The sequence below is a fragment of the Myotis myotis genome, unplaced genomic scaffold, assembly GCF_014108235.1.
Source record: "Myotis myotis isolate mMyoMyo1 unplaced genomic scaffold, mMyoMyo1.p scaffold_m19_p_7, whole genome shotgun sequence".
Taxonomy (NCBI): domain Eukaryota; kingdom Metazoa; phylum Chordata; class Mammalia; order Chiroptera; family Vespertilionidae; genus Myotis; species Myotis myotis.
The window spans coordinates 21,194,405-21,215,598 of record NW_023416379.1 but is presented as its reverse complement, the minus strand read 5'-3'; the positions used below and the strand labels follow the sequence as shown (position 1 = coordinate 21,215,598).

General features: G+C 41.0%; 1 protein-coding gene across 1 annotated transcript in view; it reads right to left on the bottom strand.

The window, feature by feature from the left end:
• The window catches only part of ENPP1 (ectonucleotide pyrophosphatase/phosphodiesterase 1), a 59,809-nt gene extending 39,174 nt beyond the window's left edge, over window positions 1-20,635 (bottom strand). Inside the window, exon 1 of the mRNA XM_036317343.1 lies at window positions 20,393-20,635. Within this exon, the coding sequence (XP_036173236.1) occupies window positions 20,393-20,629 (237 nt within the window). The 5' untranslated portion in view covers window positions 20,630-20,635. The remainder of the gene's footprint in view (window positions 1-20,392) is intronic.
• Window positions 20,636-21,194: the final 559 nt, after the last annotated feature.

The window sequence follows — 21,194 nt, the reverse complement described above, 5'->3', positions numbered from 1 at the left end:
TATTTCCCAAAAGCCAAAATGAAGAGGTGGTAGACAAAGGAAGGATGAATGAATGGGCCAGGGTGAATGGTGGGTAGTGGCTTTTATGAACACATTTCTTTAAATAAAACTTTAAGTATTGACCTTATGTCAATATCTAGGCTAGGTACTGGCTTCTCAGTAATAACACAGACATGTCCACTGTCCTCAAGGTGTCTATTCTTAGATGACTGCAAGAACTAAGAGGAGGAGAATGGTAAGTAAACTGAAGCAGTGGGTCTAACTTATTTTTTAAAAAATGGGGGTAAAGGAAAGGAGAACAAGAGTATCATTGCCGGGAGCCAGTCCATCCTTGCTGTTTCAAAGGACCTGGCATATATGGCATACTGTTCTTAAAGTGTTTGCTCACCTTCTTGGCACTATGTGTTTTAACCAAGGTCTCCTCTCTGAGAAAGGTTGTTTCCCCTGGTAGGGATTTTTTCCCTGAAGTCAGGGAGGGGATAAAACTCCTTAACTAAGTGCCAGGTGGGTAGTTAATCACTTTAACTACAAACAATCATGCTTAAGCTACATAATCTTTACTCCCTGGAATGGAGATAAGAAACGCCCTAACCTTTGTAATAGAGATTGATAGGATTGAATCAACTGGTATAAATACAGATGTAACAAGACAGCAAGAGTCAGAACTTAGAACACAGAACTTAGAACACAGAACTCAGAAGACAGAACGAAGAAGACAGAACCTACACAGAACCTAGAGACAGAGAGAACATGGCAAAAGATCCTGGACTGAACCTGACTACAGAAATTGGCAAGAGAACCTGACTAGAACCTGGTGACTGAACCTGGCTGGAGAACCTGGACAGAACCTGGCTGAAGAACCTAGCGAGGGAACATGGCTACAGAACCTGGCTGGAGAACCTGGAGAACCTAGCAAGAGAACATGGACACAGAACCTGGCTGGAGATCCTAAGCAGAACCTCTCTGGAGATCCAGACCAGAACTTGGCTGGAGATCCTGGCTAGAGATCCTGGCTAGGCTGCTGATCAACTGAACACTGTCTCCGTGTCCTTCCTTCTTCGCCGACTCCGTCTACACCTTTGGGGACCCCTGGACCCGCTGGGGTTGGACCCCGGCATATCATGGGTCTAAAACACAACAGGATTTAGGCCAGCCCCACCCTTTTTTAGGAAATCAAAAATCTAAGTGTATTTATGTCCATTAAAATAGGAAACAATCAGAGGAAGAGCTTGAACAAATAGCTGAAAACAGCAGAGGCAGAACACGGTATCAGAGAGAGTACTAATGGATTCTCCAGAACCTTTGATGCTGGTGTAAGTTGACACAACTGTACAGAAGCATCATTTTAAAGCATCTATCAAAAATATTAAAAAAGTCTCTTACTGTCAATTATAAATCTATAGGAAAATGAAGAAAATAGTAAAACTAACCTGTATTTAATACACTGTAAGTTAAAATGTGGAGAATTAAAGTTTTATTTCTTCATAATAAGCTTTTCAAGAATAGTTTGAACAGTGTTTTGTCTTCTCATCGTGTAACTTACAATACAGAGTGAGAATTTTTCTAAGTTTTTGTGAATTGTCACATTCCTTTCTAAGTTTAGATCAGTTTCCAATGCTTTAACCTTTGTCCTTTTACTACCATGAAATATCTCCAAGAGTTCCTTAACTATGAAATTTTTGGGCCAGTGTCACTTCCTCTAAGGCATCTTCATCCTTTTCATTACAGCCATGCTCCTTATTTGTCAGTAAACTCTCGACCACTAAGTTCCTCTGGCTGGGTATCTAGAGCCTATTAAACAGCAGAGTGTTAACATTCCACAGTAGCTCTTCCTTTCATCGCCCCATTTACATTCGATTTGAAATTCACTTCCAGCATTATCACTTTTATTTTCTTAACCATTGGCTTAAAACGTACATGGTATATGCAGACTTTTACCCTCTTGCTAAGCTGCAGAAGAGGTACACTGATTTTTTGAATCACCTCTTCTTTGATAAATTATGTTACTTAGATTTGCCTTTTATAAGATAATGCATAGCATGTAATTGAAACAAAAGTACAACAAAAGCAATCATTTCTCATCTATAATCCCATCCATAAAAGATGAAATTTAGATTACCTACTACTCCATTACACAACATCCGATCAGAATAGTTTTCAGTAGGGAATTTCTCATCAACAATTTTGAGAACTTTGAAATCTAACTCAACTTGAACTATCCTCTCAATGTAGTTTAATTCTACAACACAATAGCACAATTTCTTTACAGAGTAAAATTATGACTTCAAAACTTTATCTCCATTTCTAATTCATGATAGCTTTCAAAAAATATCCTTTATATCTCTGTCTTTCCAACCCACACTCAACCTCATCAAATTAGATTTAAGAAATATTAATGACTGCCTGTACTATGCCAGGGAACATCTAATATGATAACTGTCTTAAGCAGAATGTCCTTTATCCTCACAATTATGTCAATTGGAGGATAGGAATATAGGATTAGTGAGATTGTTTATTATCTCATTAACAGATCTCAGTTAAAAGTCAAAGAAATAATTATTGCAGTATCTATCAATTTATGGCTTAGCATAGATTGAAGACTATGATGACAGAAGCAAAGGTGCTGAAATAAAAGTCATGTAAGAGTTATTTTATAAAGTTTTAAGTGCACGCACACACACAGATACACACACACACACACACACACACTCATACAAGATGACAAACTCTCCAAATATCTATGGTCTTAGTGGACAAACCACTGCTTGCAAAAGTAACTAAAGAGCCAATCAGAGGCTAATGACAACATAACAGAGGCTAGCCCTCTGGTGAGTTCCTTTGGCTCTGAACAGATCCAGACAGAGGCAGAGCTTGTCACTACATGATGAAACCCAGTCGCTAAGGCACTTGGAAGACCCTCTATTACACACAAGTTAAGACCACAAGCCATAGAACTGTTCCTCAGAGAGACTCCTATTTCTGTGGATAAAAAGAATCTCCTCTCTGCGGATACCAGTATAGCACTTTCCACAAACATTAAAGGGAAAAAGTGAGATAGTAATTCCACAAAAATAAGCTTCAAAGACACAGAAATTTTGTTTGGCTTTCCAAGAATCTACCATCAACATTTTTTTTTGCAGTAATGATTAATAGAATTGCTAGATGTATGACATAATTTCAAACAGTACTTGCTTCTAATTTATGTCAGAAATAGTGCCATGAATCTGGTGCCGTTTTTTAAATGGCAAATGCTTCTCATATTTAGTAAGTGGGAAAATCATCAGCAGCAGGCTGAGGTCTAAAAGACTCCACCAAAGTGGATTCTAGTTATGAGTAAAGAGAATTATATTCATATTTTAACAAACTACATGCTTTTCTTTGGGATCTTTATGCTCTTTTTCTCATGTTTTTAAAAAGAAAACTGAAGAAAAATACAGTTAGAAGGAGGTAGAGCAGTTTCGTAAGGCACAAAATAGAAATCCTTAAATTGTTATTATTTTAAATACTGGCTCTCCATCAGCCTGCGGACAGAAGGGTCCTGGGTTCGATTCCAGTCAAGGACACAAGCCAGGGTTGTGGGCTCGATCCCCAGTAGGGGACGTGCAAGAGGCAACTGATCAATGATTCTCTCTCCCTCTCCCTTCCTCTCTGAAATCAATAAAAATATATTTTTTAAAAAGACTATCTCTCGCCGAAACCAGTTTGGCTCAGTGGATAGAGCATCGGCCTGCGGACTGAAAGGTCCCAGGTTCGATTCTGGTCAAGGGCATGTACCTGGGTTGCGGGCACATCCCCAGTGGGAGTTGTGCAGGAGGCAGCTGATCGATGTTTCTCCCTCATCGATGTTTCTAACTCTCTATCTCTCTCCCTTCCTCTCTGTGGAAAATCAATAAAATATATATTTAAAAAAAAAAAAAAAAAAAAAAAGACTATCTCTCTTAAATGCCCCCATGTGTCACTCAGGGGCTCCAGGCTTTTAACCATTTCCTAAGTGAGAAAGACAGATAATAGCTGACACATATTTTTTAAAATTAAGGTATGGGACTATGTACATGAAAGATAGAGAGGACAATGTCTCCAATCTCATATAAATCTGTTAGGAGTCTCTGGTAATAGAACGTGCAGTTAAAACAATTATTTTGAAGAAGCACAGTCCACGTTTGGTTGAACTAGTCTCTTGGGAAGATAAAACATGAGATTCTTCTCCAAATGAAAATTCATAGTCCAGAAAGTTTTTCTTGGCACCTTTGATATTTAAGCAAATAGTCATTTCATCATTTCCCTGATTTTCAATAAATCATCCTGGTAAATAAACATTTAAAGAAAAGTCACAAAGAAAGTTCATATCAGTAGCCTATGGGAGCTGGTAATGATCATTGAAAAATATATATATTTTTTTAGGAGGACAGGTTAAAATAAAATATCAAGTTGCCCTGGCTGGTGTGGCTCAGTTGGTTGAGTATTGTTCCTGCACTGAAATGTTGTTGGTTCAATTCTGGGTCAGGGCACAGGCCTAGGTTGTGGGCTCCATCCCCAGTGGGGGGCATGTAGGAGGCAGCAGATCAATGTTTTTATCTCATATAGATGTTTCTCTCCCTCTCCCTTCCTCTCTCTCTAAAATCAATAAAGCCATATTTTTAAAAAAATTTCAAATGAAAAGGCTGACTTAAAAAATAATCCTAGTACTTTACCATAAACTGTAAGAAAATTATTAAAGTTCTAGCCATTTTTTAGATTAAAAATATAAGTATGGCAAAAATGTGGTCCTAATCACAGAAAGACCAATAACTCTTATGCCAGCATATCCAAAATTAAGATGTGCGGCATGGAGGGACCTGGAGAGTAATATGCTAAGAAAAATAAGGCAGTCAGAGAACGGTAAGTGTCACATGATCTCACTCATATGTGGAATCTAATGAACAAAATAAACTGATAAACAAAATAGATCCAGAGATACAGAAGCAGGAAACAGACTGGAATCTCAGAGAAAAGGTGGGGATGGGTGGGTAGGTAGGAAGACCTTGTATGCATATATGCAAAACCCATGGACAGGGACAATAGGGTGGGGAAGGCCTGGGGCGAGGGCCCAGGGAGGGCGAGAAGGGGTCAGTGGGGGGAAAAAGGGGACATATGTAATACTTTCAACAATAAAGATTTATTTAAAAAAAGGTGTGCATTACATTTGCAGTTTTGTGGTATTGAGAGAGCCACATCATCTATAGTCCCTTCATTGGACTAGACTGGATATTCTCTATACTCCCTAGTAAATCTGAGATATCTATGAGTCTACTTCTCCCTGGCAATTGATCCTACTTTTATTTGGATCCCTCCCCATCCCACCCTACATCTTGAGCTACATCCTTCATATTAGACATTTTTCCTGGGACTTTGCAAGGCATCCAGAAAATTGTTTATCTAGGGCAGTGATTCCCCTTTCCCCTCATGTTGATACATCTTTGTTTCAAAAAGTACCAAGCATTTTCAAAGGAAAGACTATCCAGCACTTATAACTTTTGCCTGAGTGAGCAAATCACTTCTCCCAGTTCTCACCTGGTACTTTCACAGACCATTTTCTCTTTGAAGTTCAAGGTCAAAGGATAAAACATCCATCAGTAGAGACTCAGATTGGATGACATCCTTCACCCCAGGACTTGTGCACCCTCACTAAATCTGGAGGCACAAGCACGGAATCAACAATGTCAGTAACAGAAACTAGATAGCACAAAGCAAATCACTTAGGAAGGCTGGGGAAGCTCCGCGCACACAGCCTCTGGCCACAGTGTTTCTCTTTACACCCACAAATGGGGAATGCCACAAGTGACCACAGTATTCATAAATACCAGCCCTCTCGTTTTGGTCTCATGGCTTATGTAACCGTCTTTTGTCTCCAGTAGGACTGTTAGTACAGCAAATACATTCTCATGGCCTTTATATAATCTTCTGATTTACTTAAACTTCTTAAGAAAGGCAATCTATTGAGAATAAAGATCTTGAGGGAAGTGTAGTACACAGCATTTCTACCTCTCGCCTTACAACAAAATAAAATGACAGATGGGGTTGATATCTCTAGGAGAAATTATGGGAAAATATTTTTTTATAATTTTAGGGTGGTGAACACCTTTACAAGCATTGTGCAAAATTCAGAAATTATAATGGAAAATTTGATATATTTGAACCCCTAAAAATCCAGAGATTTCTGTAAAGCCAAAAAAACCCCCAAAATCTACCACAAGCAAAATTGGGGTGGAAGAAACTAAGATAAATCATTTTCAACATATGACAAAGGTTATGTCCATGATAGATAATAAGTGTATAAAAATCAAGTAGGAAAGGATAACCCACAGTTTTATAATACCAAAAATAATAAATCAGATGTTTAAATAAATAAACAGATAAAATGTAGGATATTTGCCTTCACTAAAAATCAAAGAACTATAAATCAGAGTCCTTTTATTACCCAATATAATTGGAAAATGTTTTAAAAAATTACAATTTCAATGATGACAAGAATGTGAAGTAAAACAGGCATTTTCACTGTCTTTGTTGAAGTATAAATTCCTTTCCAAAAGGTCATTTATATGACTCCACCTAAATTTAGCATGTGCATACTTCCACTCCTGCAACTCCAATTCTATTCATTTATCAGATAGAAATTTTCACATAAGCACATAAAGATATACATAGATATTTATTAGCATTGTTTGGATAGCAATGATGTGCAAACAACCCAAATTTCTATTAATAAAAAATTGAGTAATGCAATAATAAACCCAAATAATACAAAATACTATCTAATTATTTTTAGATTATGTAGATCCATCACCGGAACACTTGCTCTTAAAGCCTTCAGCCGCCCATCAGCAGTCTACTCTGAAGCCATCATGCTATGAGTAAGCCCAAACTTTCTATACCTAGAGACCACTTGGGGAAGTCCTAAAACTACAGAAAGTGAGAGTGATACCTTGCCAGCTCCTCGATGTTCCATCCCCTGCTGCTGCAACTCCAGCCACCATCTATCTGACTGCAATTGCAAGAGGGTCTCTGAACCACATCTTCCCAGTCATGCCTTTCCAGAATTCCCAACCCGTCAAAAATTGTGAGAGGTTTTAGAATCTTCAGAGCTGATGATCAGATGCTGAACCGAGATGAATTTATCACGTTGGTAGACCTAACCAAAATGACTCCCTGACCACATGAGAGAACACACTTGCTTTTCTCCTTGTCCCAGATTATATGCCTAAATCATTCCTAAGGTGAAGCACCCATGAAGAAATCTAAGGATTGGCTCTGATGAAAGTGCACAAGGGGCCAGCTTCACTCAGTGGTTCTTCATCACTTCATTGGAGGAAATGACTACAGACTGTCTCATTGCCACAACATCCCTTGTTTGGCTTTCAGCTCTTCCAACACCTTTGTAACTTGTTTTTTCTATTGAATGCTCCTGATTCAATTACCAAGTATAGCCTTTGTTTTTCTGATTGGACCCTGGCCAGTACAGTAAAATAATCAGACACCACACACACACACACACCAGAGCATACTCTAAACTAAATTTAATATCGACAAAGAACTTTCCATTTTGAGGATTCACTTGTTTTAGGTTTTTTAAATTTGATTTTAGAGCGGGGAAGGGAGAGGGAGAGAGAAGAGAGAGAGAGACGTGAGAGAGAAACATCGGTTGCCTCCCCCATGTGCCCCGACCATGGATTGAATCTGTCACCTCTTGGTGTACAGGACAGCACTCCAACCAACTGAGCCACACCGGCCAGCGCAGGGTCACTTGTTTTTAATTCTCAATCTCTTAGATGCAAAAAATACTTTAACTACAGCTTGCTTCATATGAATTTCAAGGAAGAGAAAGAAAAACAGCATGACCAAAATAATCCTGAAAGCAGTTTGTTTCTTTTAAAGCTATGATCAAGAAAGAGATGACTCATTAAATAAAAGTAGTATTAAATGATTTAGAAAAAACAGGTAGTTGAGTTAAGCTCATGAAATGGAAAAGAAGTTTATTTATGCCACAGGACAGCCCTTCCTACCCTCAGGCAAAGGATAAAACAGACTAAAGGTAAAGCACCATGGGTTTTATCTAAAAGACATTTTTCTTGCCTAGGCAGGGTTCTTGCCTTCACAGACAGTGGGTCAGAGATGAAACAAAAACGGGGTTGGGGGATGGGGTGGGGAAGAGGGGGAATTCACGCTCAGTTAAGTTTCTGTGATTTCTTTCTTTTTATTCTGAAATAAATTTTAGAACATAATGACCAGAGCTAGAAATGAAAGCAAACAAACAAAAAATCTTTAATAATTTCCAATTGCTCTTAAAACAAGAACCAAACTCTCTAAAATGGCCTGCAAGGCCCTGCCTGGACCTGTCCCCTGACCACCTTTCTGGTCTTCTCACCCATAGCACCCTTCTCTGTACACCAGCCCCCCTGGTCTTCTCCCTTTCTGGAATGGCCCATGCTCCCTGCTCTCCCAGGGCCTTTGCCCCTGCTGCTGCCTCCCCTCAGAATCTTCTGCTCACCTGTGACCTCCTCAGACCTCCATTACTGAGCCCTGTGTATAGCTTCCAATCAGCACTTGTCACAGCTGCAACGTGAGACAATCTTTTGAGATTCTTTGATAAATATCTGGTCCTGGGAATATATTCAATAGTGTGGTAATCACTTTGTACAGTGGCATATGGTTACTCGACTCACTGGAGTGATCACATCTAAGGTATATAAATGTCAAAGCACTATGTTATACACCTGAAACTAACATGCTACTGTATGTCAAATATACTTTAGTATACACACATAAATAAATAACATCTGGACCTGTGGGATGGATCACAAGGACAGGGAATAAATCTTTCCCCTCCCCTCGTCACCATTTAGCTCCCACCCCTTCCCAAGAACTGCTCACACAGTAGGAATTATAAATATTTGTTGAATAAGTCACTAACCACAGCAATAAACCCCAATCTAGTATCTATTATCTCTCAGGCACTTTTACAATTAGTTTACATATAATAATTCATTTGACCCTCAACATAAACTTATGAGGTAGCTACTATAATTATCTCCATTTCACAGGCGGGGAAACTAAGGCACAGAGAATTGAAGGGACTTGCCCAAGTACAGAGAACAGTTATTGACAGACAGGATTCACAGCCTGGCAGTCTGCCTCCCGAGCCTGGCCCTGAACCACTAAACTCTATGGCCTCGATATGCTTGTGTGACAATGGATCAGTTCAGGGACAGGAGAGAGCTGCCCAAAGAGCAGCTAAGGAATGTATCCTGTGGGAGGATAAATTGAGTTGGATCCCAATGTGTTGCATAATAAAAAGGGAAGTGAAAAGGTCACTCCTGGGGTAGAGAACAGAGTGTGTTGAGAACAGTACAAGTCTGGGCCGAGGGTAATGGAAGGTGTGGTTTAGCAGAACTGGAGCATCTATCAGGCATGAGCTTCTTGAGCCCTGTCTCTCTAAATCAGTGGTTCGCAGCCTTCTGGCCCTTTAAATACAGTTGTGACCCAACCATAAAATTATTTTTGTTGCTACTTCATAACTGTAATGCTGCTATTATTATGAATCGTAATGTAGATATCGGATATGCAGGATGGTCTTAGGCAACCCCTGTGAAAGGGTCTTTCGACCGCCAAAGGGGTCACGACCCACAGGTTGAGAACCACTGCTCTAAATTGACAAAGTGCAATAAGAGCAGAAGTTGACTGAAATATACCTGAGCCCTTTGAACTCCTAATTCCATGTTATGCATATAACACACATGGCCCATGTAAGATAAAGGACACAGAGTCCCACTGAGATGTGGGACTCAGACCAGACTTATTCACCAGCCAACAGGTTTGTTCCCTCTTACCTCACACACAGTGTCAATTAAAGGAGATAAAGTGCTAACATCGGGTCTGACAAAGAGTAAACTCAATGAAGGCATGTATGGATTCAACACACATTTACACAACACTCACTGTGTGCTGGACAAACACTGCCTAATACATGAGCACACATGTATGTCACAGAGCTTTAGGAGTGCTGTGAACAGATGAAACTGCTCATGCTAGGCCCTCGAGTTACTCAAGCAATAAGAAATCAGGCTAAAGAGAATATTAAGTTGAGGAGTACATTTCCCCACTCATGTGGAATTTCTGGGAGACTCTACGTGGATTCATAATGAAGGGAAGTCATTATTTTAGGAAAACTAATAATAAGCCATACAAAAAAGACACAACCAATGTCAATGAAGTTGAGAAGTGAATAAAACAAAAGATGTGTACTAAAAAAAAAATATTGGGGACTGATTATGCCTGAGATAATACTAAGGATAGTTTCAAAGTTTACCCCATGAACTAAGGTTAGTGCAATAAAAGTCTCAAATCCTATCCGTGAAAGACACACTGAAAAGCTTTCTAGCCAAAATAAATTCACAACTGCACATAAGTGAAAAAAGGAAATGGTACCATATATGCAGTGTGATCCCATTTTTGTAAAAAAATAAATAATAAGTGATCCATCGGGAATAAGCCACAATATAAATAGCATATAATAAGACAGCACTTTTTATAGACTTCTTTATACTTTTTTTTTGCATTTTCTGAACTTTCTGTGATATGTATTATTTTTATAACAAAGGCAAAATATTGTAAGCTCTCTATGCAAAGACTTTAGACCTAGAAAGAACACACGTAATCTGAACCCCTCTTTTTATGGTTAAGGAAACCAATCAGAGGAGCAAAGCGACTGTTCAGAGGTCACCAGGTAAATGATTCCCGTGACTCCAAGTTTAGGACTCTTTACCTGACCCCTGTCTCTCAAAAACCTTTGTCTAAATCATCCCAGAAAGATCAACGTTCTTTTTCCCTTTGAAAGTTTCCACGAGATGACACATGTAAAGCACTTTCATATGTCAACATGCTTTGCATTTACTTCCCTTGAGTTGATCAGTAAGATATTTAAATAAGCCCTAGCCAGTTTGGCTCAGTGGATAGAGCATCGGCCTGTGAACTGAAAGGTCCCAGGTTCAATTCCAGTCAAGGGCACATGCCCGGGTTGTGGGCACGATCCCCAGTGGGGGGCTTGCAGGAGGCAGCCGATCCATGATTCTCTCTCATCATGGATGTTTCTATCTCTCTCTCCCTCTTCCTTCCTCTCTGAAATCAATAAAAATATATTTTAAAAAATAAAATGCACAAAAATTTAAAAAAATATATTTAAGTAAATAGTGTACAAGTATAGAGTTGTTTTGTACTTATTTCCCTGGTTAATCCAAAAATAGGAAAGACCAACACAGTCTATTCATAATGCTCCCAACCCACACCCTTCCCACTTGAGTAAACTTCATTCATCTGTTCCTACTCTCCATAAGGTTCTAATCTAAATGATGCTGGGTGGTACTTTACAGGAAGCCAGTGTGTTTGGCCCAAGTATTATGGAACACACTCTGTGCCAAGGACATTGAACCTGATTCGCCATCACTTGAAAAGCCCTGGTATAAGATTTCTTTGTTTTGGTTTTGCATCAAGTATATTGTTGACTGTGGAGAAGGTGCTGTCGTGGAAACTTTGAAGACCTCTATTGGTGGTGAGGTGTAAGGTGAAATCTACTTGATATCCTGATAGAGAAGCGGTTGAATTGGAAAGAATGTCGGGATGTTATCAGATCACGCCAAAGGCAGAAGATTGGCACAGCTGAAAGCAATAAAGAGCAATTAAAGGACAAGCCAGGGAAGGGTAAGGAAGAGGCAACTGCAATACATGAAAGCAAATGAGAACACAGGTAGGATCCTGAGAAATAGAGACTGCACAGTGAAGGGAGTAGGAGACTATGGATCCAGTGTCCTGCACACAGGAGAAGAGCAATGGGCTACTTTCACCAATGAGCCCCTGAGGTCCAAGGAAGGAAAAGGGCAAAATGCAATCAGTGGCAGCAGCATTTGAACCCAACACCAATATGGTTGAGATCAAGGAACATTTTGTAATGTTTTTATTTTTTTATCGTAGCATCATGTATGAAGTCAATGGCTGAACAAGGGATGATTAGAAGCCTCAGCTAAAGAAATTACAGTAGCTATGCCTCTGAACCAATCAGAGCCTATGGGTGCTGCTCCTCACACTTTCAGATGCAGACAAATCCCTGGGGATCTGTGGGAATGCTGAATCAGGTTAGGTCTGGGAGGAGGCCCAAGATTCTGAATTTCTTACAAGTTCCAAGGAGGGGTGCTGGCATACTGGCCTGCAGATCACACTTTGGATGTAAAGTGGCTTCTGAGGAAGGAAAAGTAAAAAAACAATCCCATCACACTGCCGCTTAGCAATAACAAGAAAAACAACCATTTATTCAGGGCACACTATGTGCCACTTTGTATATGATATCTATTTAATTCTCCTACACCTGACATGGTTTTATCATCTCTCTTTTGTGCTTGTGGAAGCTATATTCAGGAAACATAAGTTATTTGCTTACATTCCAACAGTGCCAGAATTTAAACCCACATCTGTCTGCCTTCAAGACCATTTGTCAATAAGCTACAGTGATGAGATTAAGAAGTTTATTAGTTCTGTGATTTTGGAAAGTCCCCCAAATTTCTCTGAGCTGTGAGTTTTTTCATCTCTGGCATGGGAATAATGGCAGAGCGGTGGTTTGGGCCAAAGGAGGTACTAGATGTAGGAGAATTTTAAAATCTATAAAGAGCCTTATTTAAATAAAGATACAATTGTTGTAACTAACTGATTCCTTTTTGGGAAAACATGCACCAGATACCCAAGTCTGAATAACCACAGTCTGTCAGTTGTTTTTTCTACTAAAAATAATGCTCCATGAAAAGAAGCAGCTATATCAACTTACAACTCAACTGCACAACTGCTTTCCCTCCAGAAAACAATGGTACCTCAGGACGCAGCAGATGTGCTACGCGCACACCTACAATTTTGTCCTACAGGATACTAAACACAGGTAAATTAGGATTGACATGTATTAAAACCTGCTTCATTGTGGACATTTTTACTGCTTCATCTAGTACATTCTTATAAGCAAACTATGTTTTTGTATTGCAAGTGCATGACTACTTGTACAATTGGTGTCATTGCCTTGATTTCCACTAAGGGGACAGCAGTTTTACTGGCACCATGTTTTAATACCATCAGTGTAAATGTCAATATGGTGAAAATGGCAAACAACATCTTACTATTGATGTTAAAGTACTTTGGACTTCATGGTCTCCCTGAAAGACCCCCAGCGATCCACAGGGAGCCTTTGAGAACTGCCACCTGAAATATTTTGGCTGAAACTCTACCTGTGTTATCTTATTTATAAACATATTTATCCAGAACCATATTATAACCATTTATAAGCCATATTTATCTGGAGAGCACGAGGCTCTATTTAAAAAAAATCTTATGGCGGTTGCACAACAGCATCACAGAAAACCACTGGAGTTTCTTTTCAGTTCTCTCTCTCTGTGAGCTACCATACACTCTGGATGCTCACTCACATCAAAGAGCTTCTCAGGGGAAAGAACCACACTTCAGAGCAAGCTGTATTCTCAGGATTCTGCTCCTGAAAACCAAGATAAAAGGATCTGTAAGGGTCCCCAATCTCACCTGTGAGAAAACGTCTGCCACCTAAATGTGTGTAAAGTCCTAAGATAGGATGAGAAAATGATCCGTCCACACATGACTTTCTATCATAGCTATTATCCAAGTCTAGGACATTTTAAATGTATTAAGAAGGAAACTCAAAATAAGAAGAAAGCCACTTTCCTGTCTATACTGGAAGCTCACAATAACCCAGGACCATTGACTTCACACAATGCACATGGCAAATGGATGAGATGGCAACAGCCATTAGTCCAGAATAAATGAACCAAAAGTCCTTTCACTTATCATAGTCTACTTGCGTGCATTCCTGTCTTCGTCTGCTCAGCTACTGTAACAAAATACCAAAAACTAGGTGGCTTAAACAACAGAAATGCATTTTCTCAGAGTTCTGGAGATTGAGAAGACTAAGATCAAGATGCTGGTCAATTCTTTCCTGGTTTGCAGATGGCCGACTCCTCCTGTCCTCACATGGCCTTTCCTCATTGCATGCCCCAAAGAGAGATACAGGGTAGATCGCTCTCTCCTCTCACTCTTCTCATAAGGCCACTAATCCCACCAAGAGAGTCCCACTCTCATGACCACATAAAACCCAATTATATCTCCCAAAGGACCTACCTCCAAATACCATCGCATTGGGAGCAGGGCTTCAACATATGAATTGAGGTGGGGGGGTGGACACAAACATTCAGTCCATTACAATTCCAAATATTCCAAATCACAATCTCTGGGATTGGAGCCCAGGAATCCATGTCTTTAAGTTCCCAAGTGGTTCCTATGCACACTAATGTTTGAGAATCCTGACTGTAGCCCTGTGAGCCAGATAAGTTTCCTTCTTTGTAAAGTAGGATTGTCACCATACTTTCCTATTTCAAAGTTGTTGAGGTATTGAGGATCAATTAAGAATACATGGGAAGCCATTGCCAGTTTGGCTCAGTGGAAAGAGCTTCAACCTGCTGACTGAAGGGTCCCAGGTTTGATTCTAGTCAAGGGTGCAGGCCTGCATTACAGGCTCAATCCCCATTGTGGGGCATGTGGGAGGCAGCCAATCAATGATTCTCTCTCATCATTGATGTTTCTATCTTTCCTTCTCCCTTCCTCTCTAAAATAAAAATACATATTTTTTAAAAAGATTTTTAAAAGAAAAAAAAATAATATATGGGAAAATGCTTTCAAAAACTGCAAAGTGCTATGTGGATGATTATAATCATCTAAGTTTTTACTACTGACATCTCAATCAAATCTTATTCTAAAAACTACAAGTGAGTGAGGAAGCCCTAGTCCATTTGGGTCAGTGGATAGAGCATTGGCCCGAGGACTGAAAGGTCCTGGGTTTGATTCCAGTCAAGGGCACATACCTGGGATGCAGGAGGCAACCAATTGATGTGTCTCTCTAACATCATGTTTCTCTCCCTGTGTTTCTCCCATTCCCTTCCACTCTCTCTGAAAAAGAAAAAGAAAAAAAAAAGGAAGAAAAGAAAGAAAAGTGAGTGAAGAAGAAGAAAATAATGAAAAATATAAAGATGTTATCCTAACTCTTGTAATTCAATCTCGGATAACGAAAATACTCAGGAACTAGAGTGCTCTAGTTAATATTTAGTTGAACATTCTAGTCATTTTTTTAAAATCCCTCTTAAATGTATTTTCTTTCCTTGGTAAACACATAGCTTAGCTCTAATTTGATGCCAAAGGGTTTTCATGTGGGTCACCATTCAGATTATCAGTTCTTGTTGCATAGGATTTAGGCTTAGAAGAGTAATCTCTGTTCTGCTAAATGCATTTTTGCTTATTTTTTGTTGTTTGGAGGATATTTCATGGTTGATAGAGGCATGTTTATTTTAAACAAAGGCAGAGCTCTAATTACAAGTTGTATTCCAAAAACTTATTTGTCCCTAAATTGTTTAGAATTTGAAATGCCCTTCCTCCGGGCCAAAAAAAAAAAAAAAAAAATTATAAATCACAACTAGGTTCTCTGGCTTGTCCAACAAGCCCATAATATAGATAAAACACATTTGCTATGTCTTAAAATTCCCAAATGTTTGCAATAGAATTATCAAAAACAAAATTAGGATATGATGGGGCAGGAAACAGCAAAACAGAATGTCCAGAGTTAACTGGAAAAGTAGACTAGAAGGGGGAAAGAAACATGTTGAATGGGTATCTCTGAGAAAGAGACTTCATGGAATAGAAACAGCTAACATATAAATGCTGGGAGAGAGAAAGACTAGAATATGACTCAGATCAGAAGATAGGAAGTAATAGAAAGCAAGGCTGGAGGAAAGAGTTCCTTACTAGACCCACAAAGACTGAATTTGGAGTGTGGCAGCAAAGTCACCCGAACAGAAGAGGCCTTGGCATAAGGGAAGGAGAGTCATGTTTGTACCTGCAGGATGGCCTTACTTGTACGTGCCAGATGGTCACACTGAGTTGTTTGTACCTGAGCAAATACCCAATGGCTAGATCCTAATTCTGAATCCAAGTTATTGTAGGGGCCCTGTTTGGTCTCTTAAGTAGGTTGGCCTTAGTTGTAACTTTTATTTATAGTCCATTCACTATCTTTTCCTTCTCCCTTTTATAGCCATAACTAGAGGCCCGGTGCATGAAATTCATGCATGGGTAGGGTCCATAGGCCTGGCCAGTGATCAGGGGTGATGGGGCCTTCTGGCTGCCAGCAGGGGCCTCCCTTCCCCAGCTGCTGGCTGCCAGCTGCCAGCCTGGGCCTTTCTTCATTCCACACCACCCCCTGGTAGTCAGCACATGTCATAGCAAGCGATAGAACTCCTGGTCTCCTGGTTGAACGCCTGTGGGAACACTTTGCATATTAGCCTTTTATATATAGAGATTATATTACATTATTACATATATTATTATATATTATAGTGATAATTATTATTATTCACTAATAAAATGCTTAATCTTCTCCCAGAATTTACATCCAAGTGTCATCTCTATTAGTGCATCTATGTTTGAGTTCCTGCCCTTCAACTGGCCATCTGAGTAAGTAGTTGCACATTTACTAGTAGTCTTTCCATCTTACCCTTTTCCAAGTCAAAGTGTCACTAGGTCTAAGTGAAAACATAGTGCATTCATTCATTCATTCATTTGACCAAAGGCTGGCCTTGAGTATAAGGCACTGTGTTAGGTCCCGTAGTAAACACAACAGTCTTGTTGGGTTCCCAGAAATCTTTGGCACATTTTGTTAGAAAATGTAAAACAAATACCACAAGGAGCAAATAGAAGACTTCTCTGGCCTCTAAGATGCTCTGGTTATCTTGAAATAAAATGCAAAACTATCACTGGATTGATGCAATGCAAGTAAGATTATGAGCAAAGAACTATCCTGAATATTCTCCATGCTGTATTCTTAGAGATAAGATAATGTGTTACAAGAGGAAGGACAGAGAAGCTAACATTCACACCCAAATTTCTGATAAACAAGGCCAACTACTCCTACTTACAAAGATGCTCTGGTCATTTTGCAATAACATGCTAAACTATGGCTGGACAGATGTTAAATTTCATAAACCAAAGAGCAATGTCAATTCCAAGTTAGATTAAGATCAGAGAACTATCTTGAATATTCTCCATGCTGTATTCTAGAGATAAGATAATGTATGGCAAGCAGAAGCAGAGAGAAACTAATGAAATTAACCAAACCAAATTAGCTGGTTTGGCTCAGTGGATAGAGTGTCAGCCTGCGGACTAAAGGGTCCCAGGTTCGATTTAGTCAACATGCCTGGGTTGTGAGCTCAATCCCCAGTTGGGGGCATGCAGGAGGCAGCCAATCAATGATTCTCTTTCATCATTGATGTTTCTCTCTCTCCCTATCCCTTCCTCTCTGAAATCAATAAAAATATATTTTAAAAAAAGAAAGAATTCTTTCATTGAAAGGTGAAAGTAGCCTTCACTCACCACCACTGAGACACAGGGGTCTATGTATTCAAAAGTACAGCAGAAGGTCACAAACAAAAATAATGCTGTAGAACAGCAATCTGGAGAATAAAGAAATTTACTGCCATGTGATTGAAAGTTATCTGACCCTAATTACGCCAGGGGACAAGGACATTTCAAATAAATGTTCGAGTCCAACCTCAGTGGAAGTGGACATTTCAGTTCAAAAGTTAATTTGGAATCAAACAAAGGTATTTAACATGTCTACTGAGGCATCTAGAGAATACTGCTTTCTAATACAAGTAGAAAACGCTTGTTGGAGTTTTCTGCAGAATGGCTTGGTGCCTAGAAATAAGCATTTCCAGGGCCTACGGCCAAACATCCCCAGAGCAGAGCCAGCTGGTCTCCCCCTAGGATCAAACTTGATTCAGGAGAACCAGGGCGGGGCAGGATCTTCCCCTCTGTACCCACCCTCACATACCTACTCCTCATTTAAGTTTATCTGAAATATCTTCAGAAAAATGCAACAGTCATATTGTCACTGATTATCTCCTGCAAGGCGAAGCTTGTGTTTATCCTGCTAGATAAAACTGGCTGAGGACCTCCCCAGTGGCTGGCCTCATCACCTCAACACCAGATGCAATGAGTCAACCCATTTCTCCAGCTTTGTGAAGAGTGTGCTCATGTCAAACCTGAAAAAGAAATCCCATAATTGCAGCTCCTTTCCAGAAGACATGTCCCAGAGCTCTTTGATGACAACTGTCACGCTCCTTTTGTAGACTTTTCCCTTTGGAACTGCATCGTTTGGAAAAGGTCTGAGGGGGAGGAAGGGGATTAAAGTAGGGAAGGGAAAGAAGAATGAGTAAATTAAGAGTTTCAAAAATACAGCAATGTGTTTTGGTGGATATTAATGCCCACAGTACTACATCGAAAGACATGGGGCAAAAATTCTTTCCAATTCAATTTGTGTTAGAGCAAAAGACCCCACCTCCTGAGATTTGAAAAAGAAAAAAAAAATCAGGATTGTCCTACTTGTGGAAGTCCTAGCACACCTCCATGTCAAATTCCGAGTTGTGTCATCAGAGCATAACGGAATGCGGTTTCACCAGGGGATTGCAGAGGCCAAAGACTGGAATGCATGTTCCAAAGGTACACCTTCACTGACGCTGATTGTGGATCTCTGAGTAAATGAGCAGGAAAGATTTAGAAACTAAATTCAGCAACTGGAAATTTAGCAACCTTTCAAGAGTTTGGGCAGTTAGATATGATTTCACATTGGAGTTCACATACAGATTCAATGTGTAATTGCTGAGTACCTTGCAGTGTGCTAAATACTGAAAGTACTGATACTAAATAATTTAAGTGATCTGAATGTAAAAGCTAAGGTCCCCCATTAACAAAAGCAAAAAAGATGACTCTAAACAGCAACTGAGTTCTCATCGATATCATGTGTTCTAGACTTAAACTGTGGTACATGATGCAAAAATATATCATGAGATAAAAATATATGTGATCTGGGACACAACTCTTTGAATCTTAGGCTTATTTTTTGTTTTAATCCTCACCCTAGGATATATTTATTGTATTGATTTTAGAGAGGGAAAGAGAGAGGGAAACATTGATGGGAGAGAGAAACATCGATTGGTTGCCTCCCCCACGTGCCCCAACCAGGGATCGAACTCTAAACCTGGGTATGTGCCCTGACTGGGAATTAAACCCGAGACCCTTCCGTGCACAGGAGGATGTTCCAACCAACTGAGCCACACTGGCCAGTATATGACATTATCTCTTTACTCTAGGAATGTTGGTTCCTCAAAATACATCTCCATGATACCCAAAACAAACTGAAAATGCAAACTCCTATGAAAGGAAAAAAAGGTTTCAAAATCAGAAAAGATATTCTCTACACAGCATTGTTCAATCATAATATGTAAGTGAGGATATATTTTAGGGTACACTGTACACGGAAATCTGTTCTTTCCAAATAACACAATTTACTTCCACACATACATTGTTCCATTTGATCCTCACAATAATCCTATGCGTTGTGCAATGGGTTGATGTCCTCATTTTAACACAGAAGAAACTGAGTTTTGGGGAGAGAGAGGCTACACAAGGCCTCAGCAATTAGTAACAGGCATAAAACCAATGACGCGTGTTTCTGACGCTCAATCCAGCCCTAATCTAGACTGAAAAACACCACCCCAAATCTAGACTGAAAAACAACCCCTTCAGGTCATCACCTTGACTGTTGATCCTGCAACTATCATCATAAAAGAGCAGAGGAATAATGAGGATTTTTGTTATCAACAAAAACCGTGTAATCTATGGTTAAAAGAGTGGACACTCACATGACATGTATATTGATGGACTTTCTGACCAGCTGCAAGGAAATTCCTAAACAGAGCCAAAAGAAAAAGTATTTTCTAAAGTTCCTGATAAAACCTGAGCTCTGTTAAATCTCATCGAGTGGAATCAGTTAAAAGAATCAGAAAAGCCATTAACACTGCACCCAGAGCCACCCAGAGCCCGCCCTGCGGGGTACAACACCATGGGTGGTTCCTAAGACCAACAGCTTTCAGGCTGGTCATTTCCCCTTAAACACCTTGTACTCTCTGTGAGTTACAGGTGGTATTTCTAAAGATCCCATTATTCTTTTTAGCAGCCTGCTTTCGTAAACAGACTCTTTTATGAGCATCAGGTAATACCACTGAGAGTCAACTATCCCCCTGGGGTAAAAAGGAGGCACAGGAGTAATAAGCATGTGTTCCGCCTGCAGAGCGGAGCGTGAAGGTGAACATCTGAATACAGGCTGCCTCTCTCCGGGCCCCGGTGCTGACGGCGGGGGGATCGCAGCAGCGGGGCGCCGCCCTCCCCGCCCGGGGTGCCGCGCGGGCCGCGGACCTACCAGCGACAGCACTTTATAGGTGTTGGGGTCCTTGGCCGGCCGGGCGCGCGCCGCCTTCTCCAGCGGCTCCTCCCCCAGGTCCATGGGGGCCAGCAAGGACGCGGCCGTCTGCGGGTCCCCGGGCGCATCGGCGCCGTGGCCGCGGCTCGGGTCGCGGCCGTTCCCTGCCGGGCCCTCCCGGCGGCCGTGCCCGCCCTCGCCGCGGCTCCCACCCCCTGCATAGCCGTCGCGATCCATAGTGGCCCCGGCGCTCCCGCCCCGCCGCCCGGCCGCGCCTTTAATAGGCTCCGCGGCGGCCCCGCCCCGCCCCGCCCGCGCGCCCGCCCCTCGCCGCCAGACCCCTGGCCACTCGCCCGCCGCCCGGCGCTGGAAGACGGGGAAAGCAGCTCAACGCCCCGGATTATTTGGCTTCCTGTCTGATTTCGGCCACTCGGCCTGTCGGTTATTTTGGGTCCTGGACGTGGGCGTGTCTTTAACTTTCCCCAAAGCCTTCCCCGCCCCGCGCCCGGGCACCTTCCGAACACTTGCAGGAATCGCCCTGCGTGGCCTCGCGGCGCGGGCTGGACTGGAATTGCAGTGTGGTCTGCAGAGGGCATGAGATCATGGGGCCCCAAAATAGAGCAGGAGGAGAAGGATGCAGCGGCCAGGCTGCAAGGTGGGAGAGCCGAGCCGGACAGACCCGTGTTTCTGGATGCACATGCAAATAGGCTACAGAGAAGAGCATGGGGCACGTCGAAATGAAGAATCCCTTCAAAGCCCTGCTACCCGCTACCTACCCTACTCAGAGAGGAGCGTCCAACCT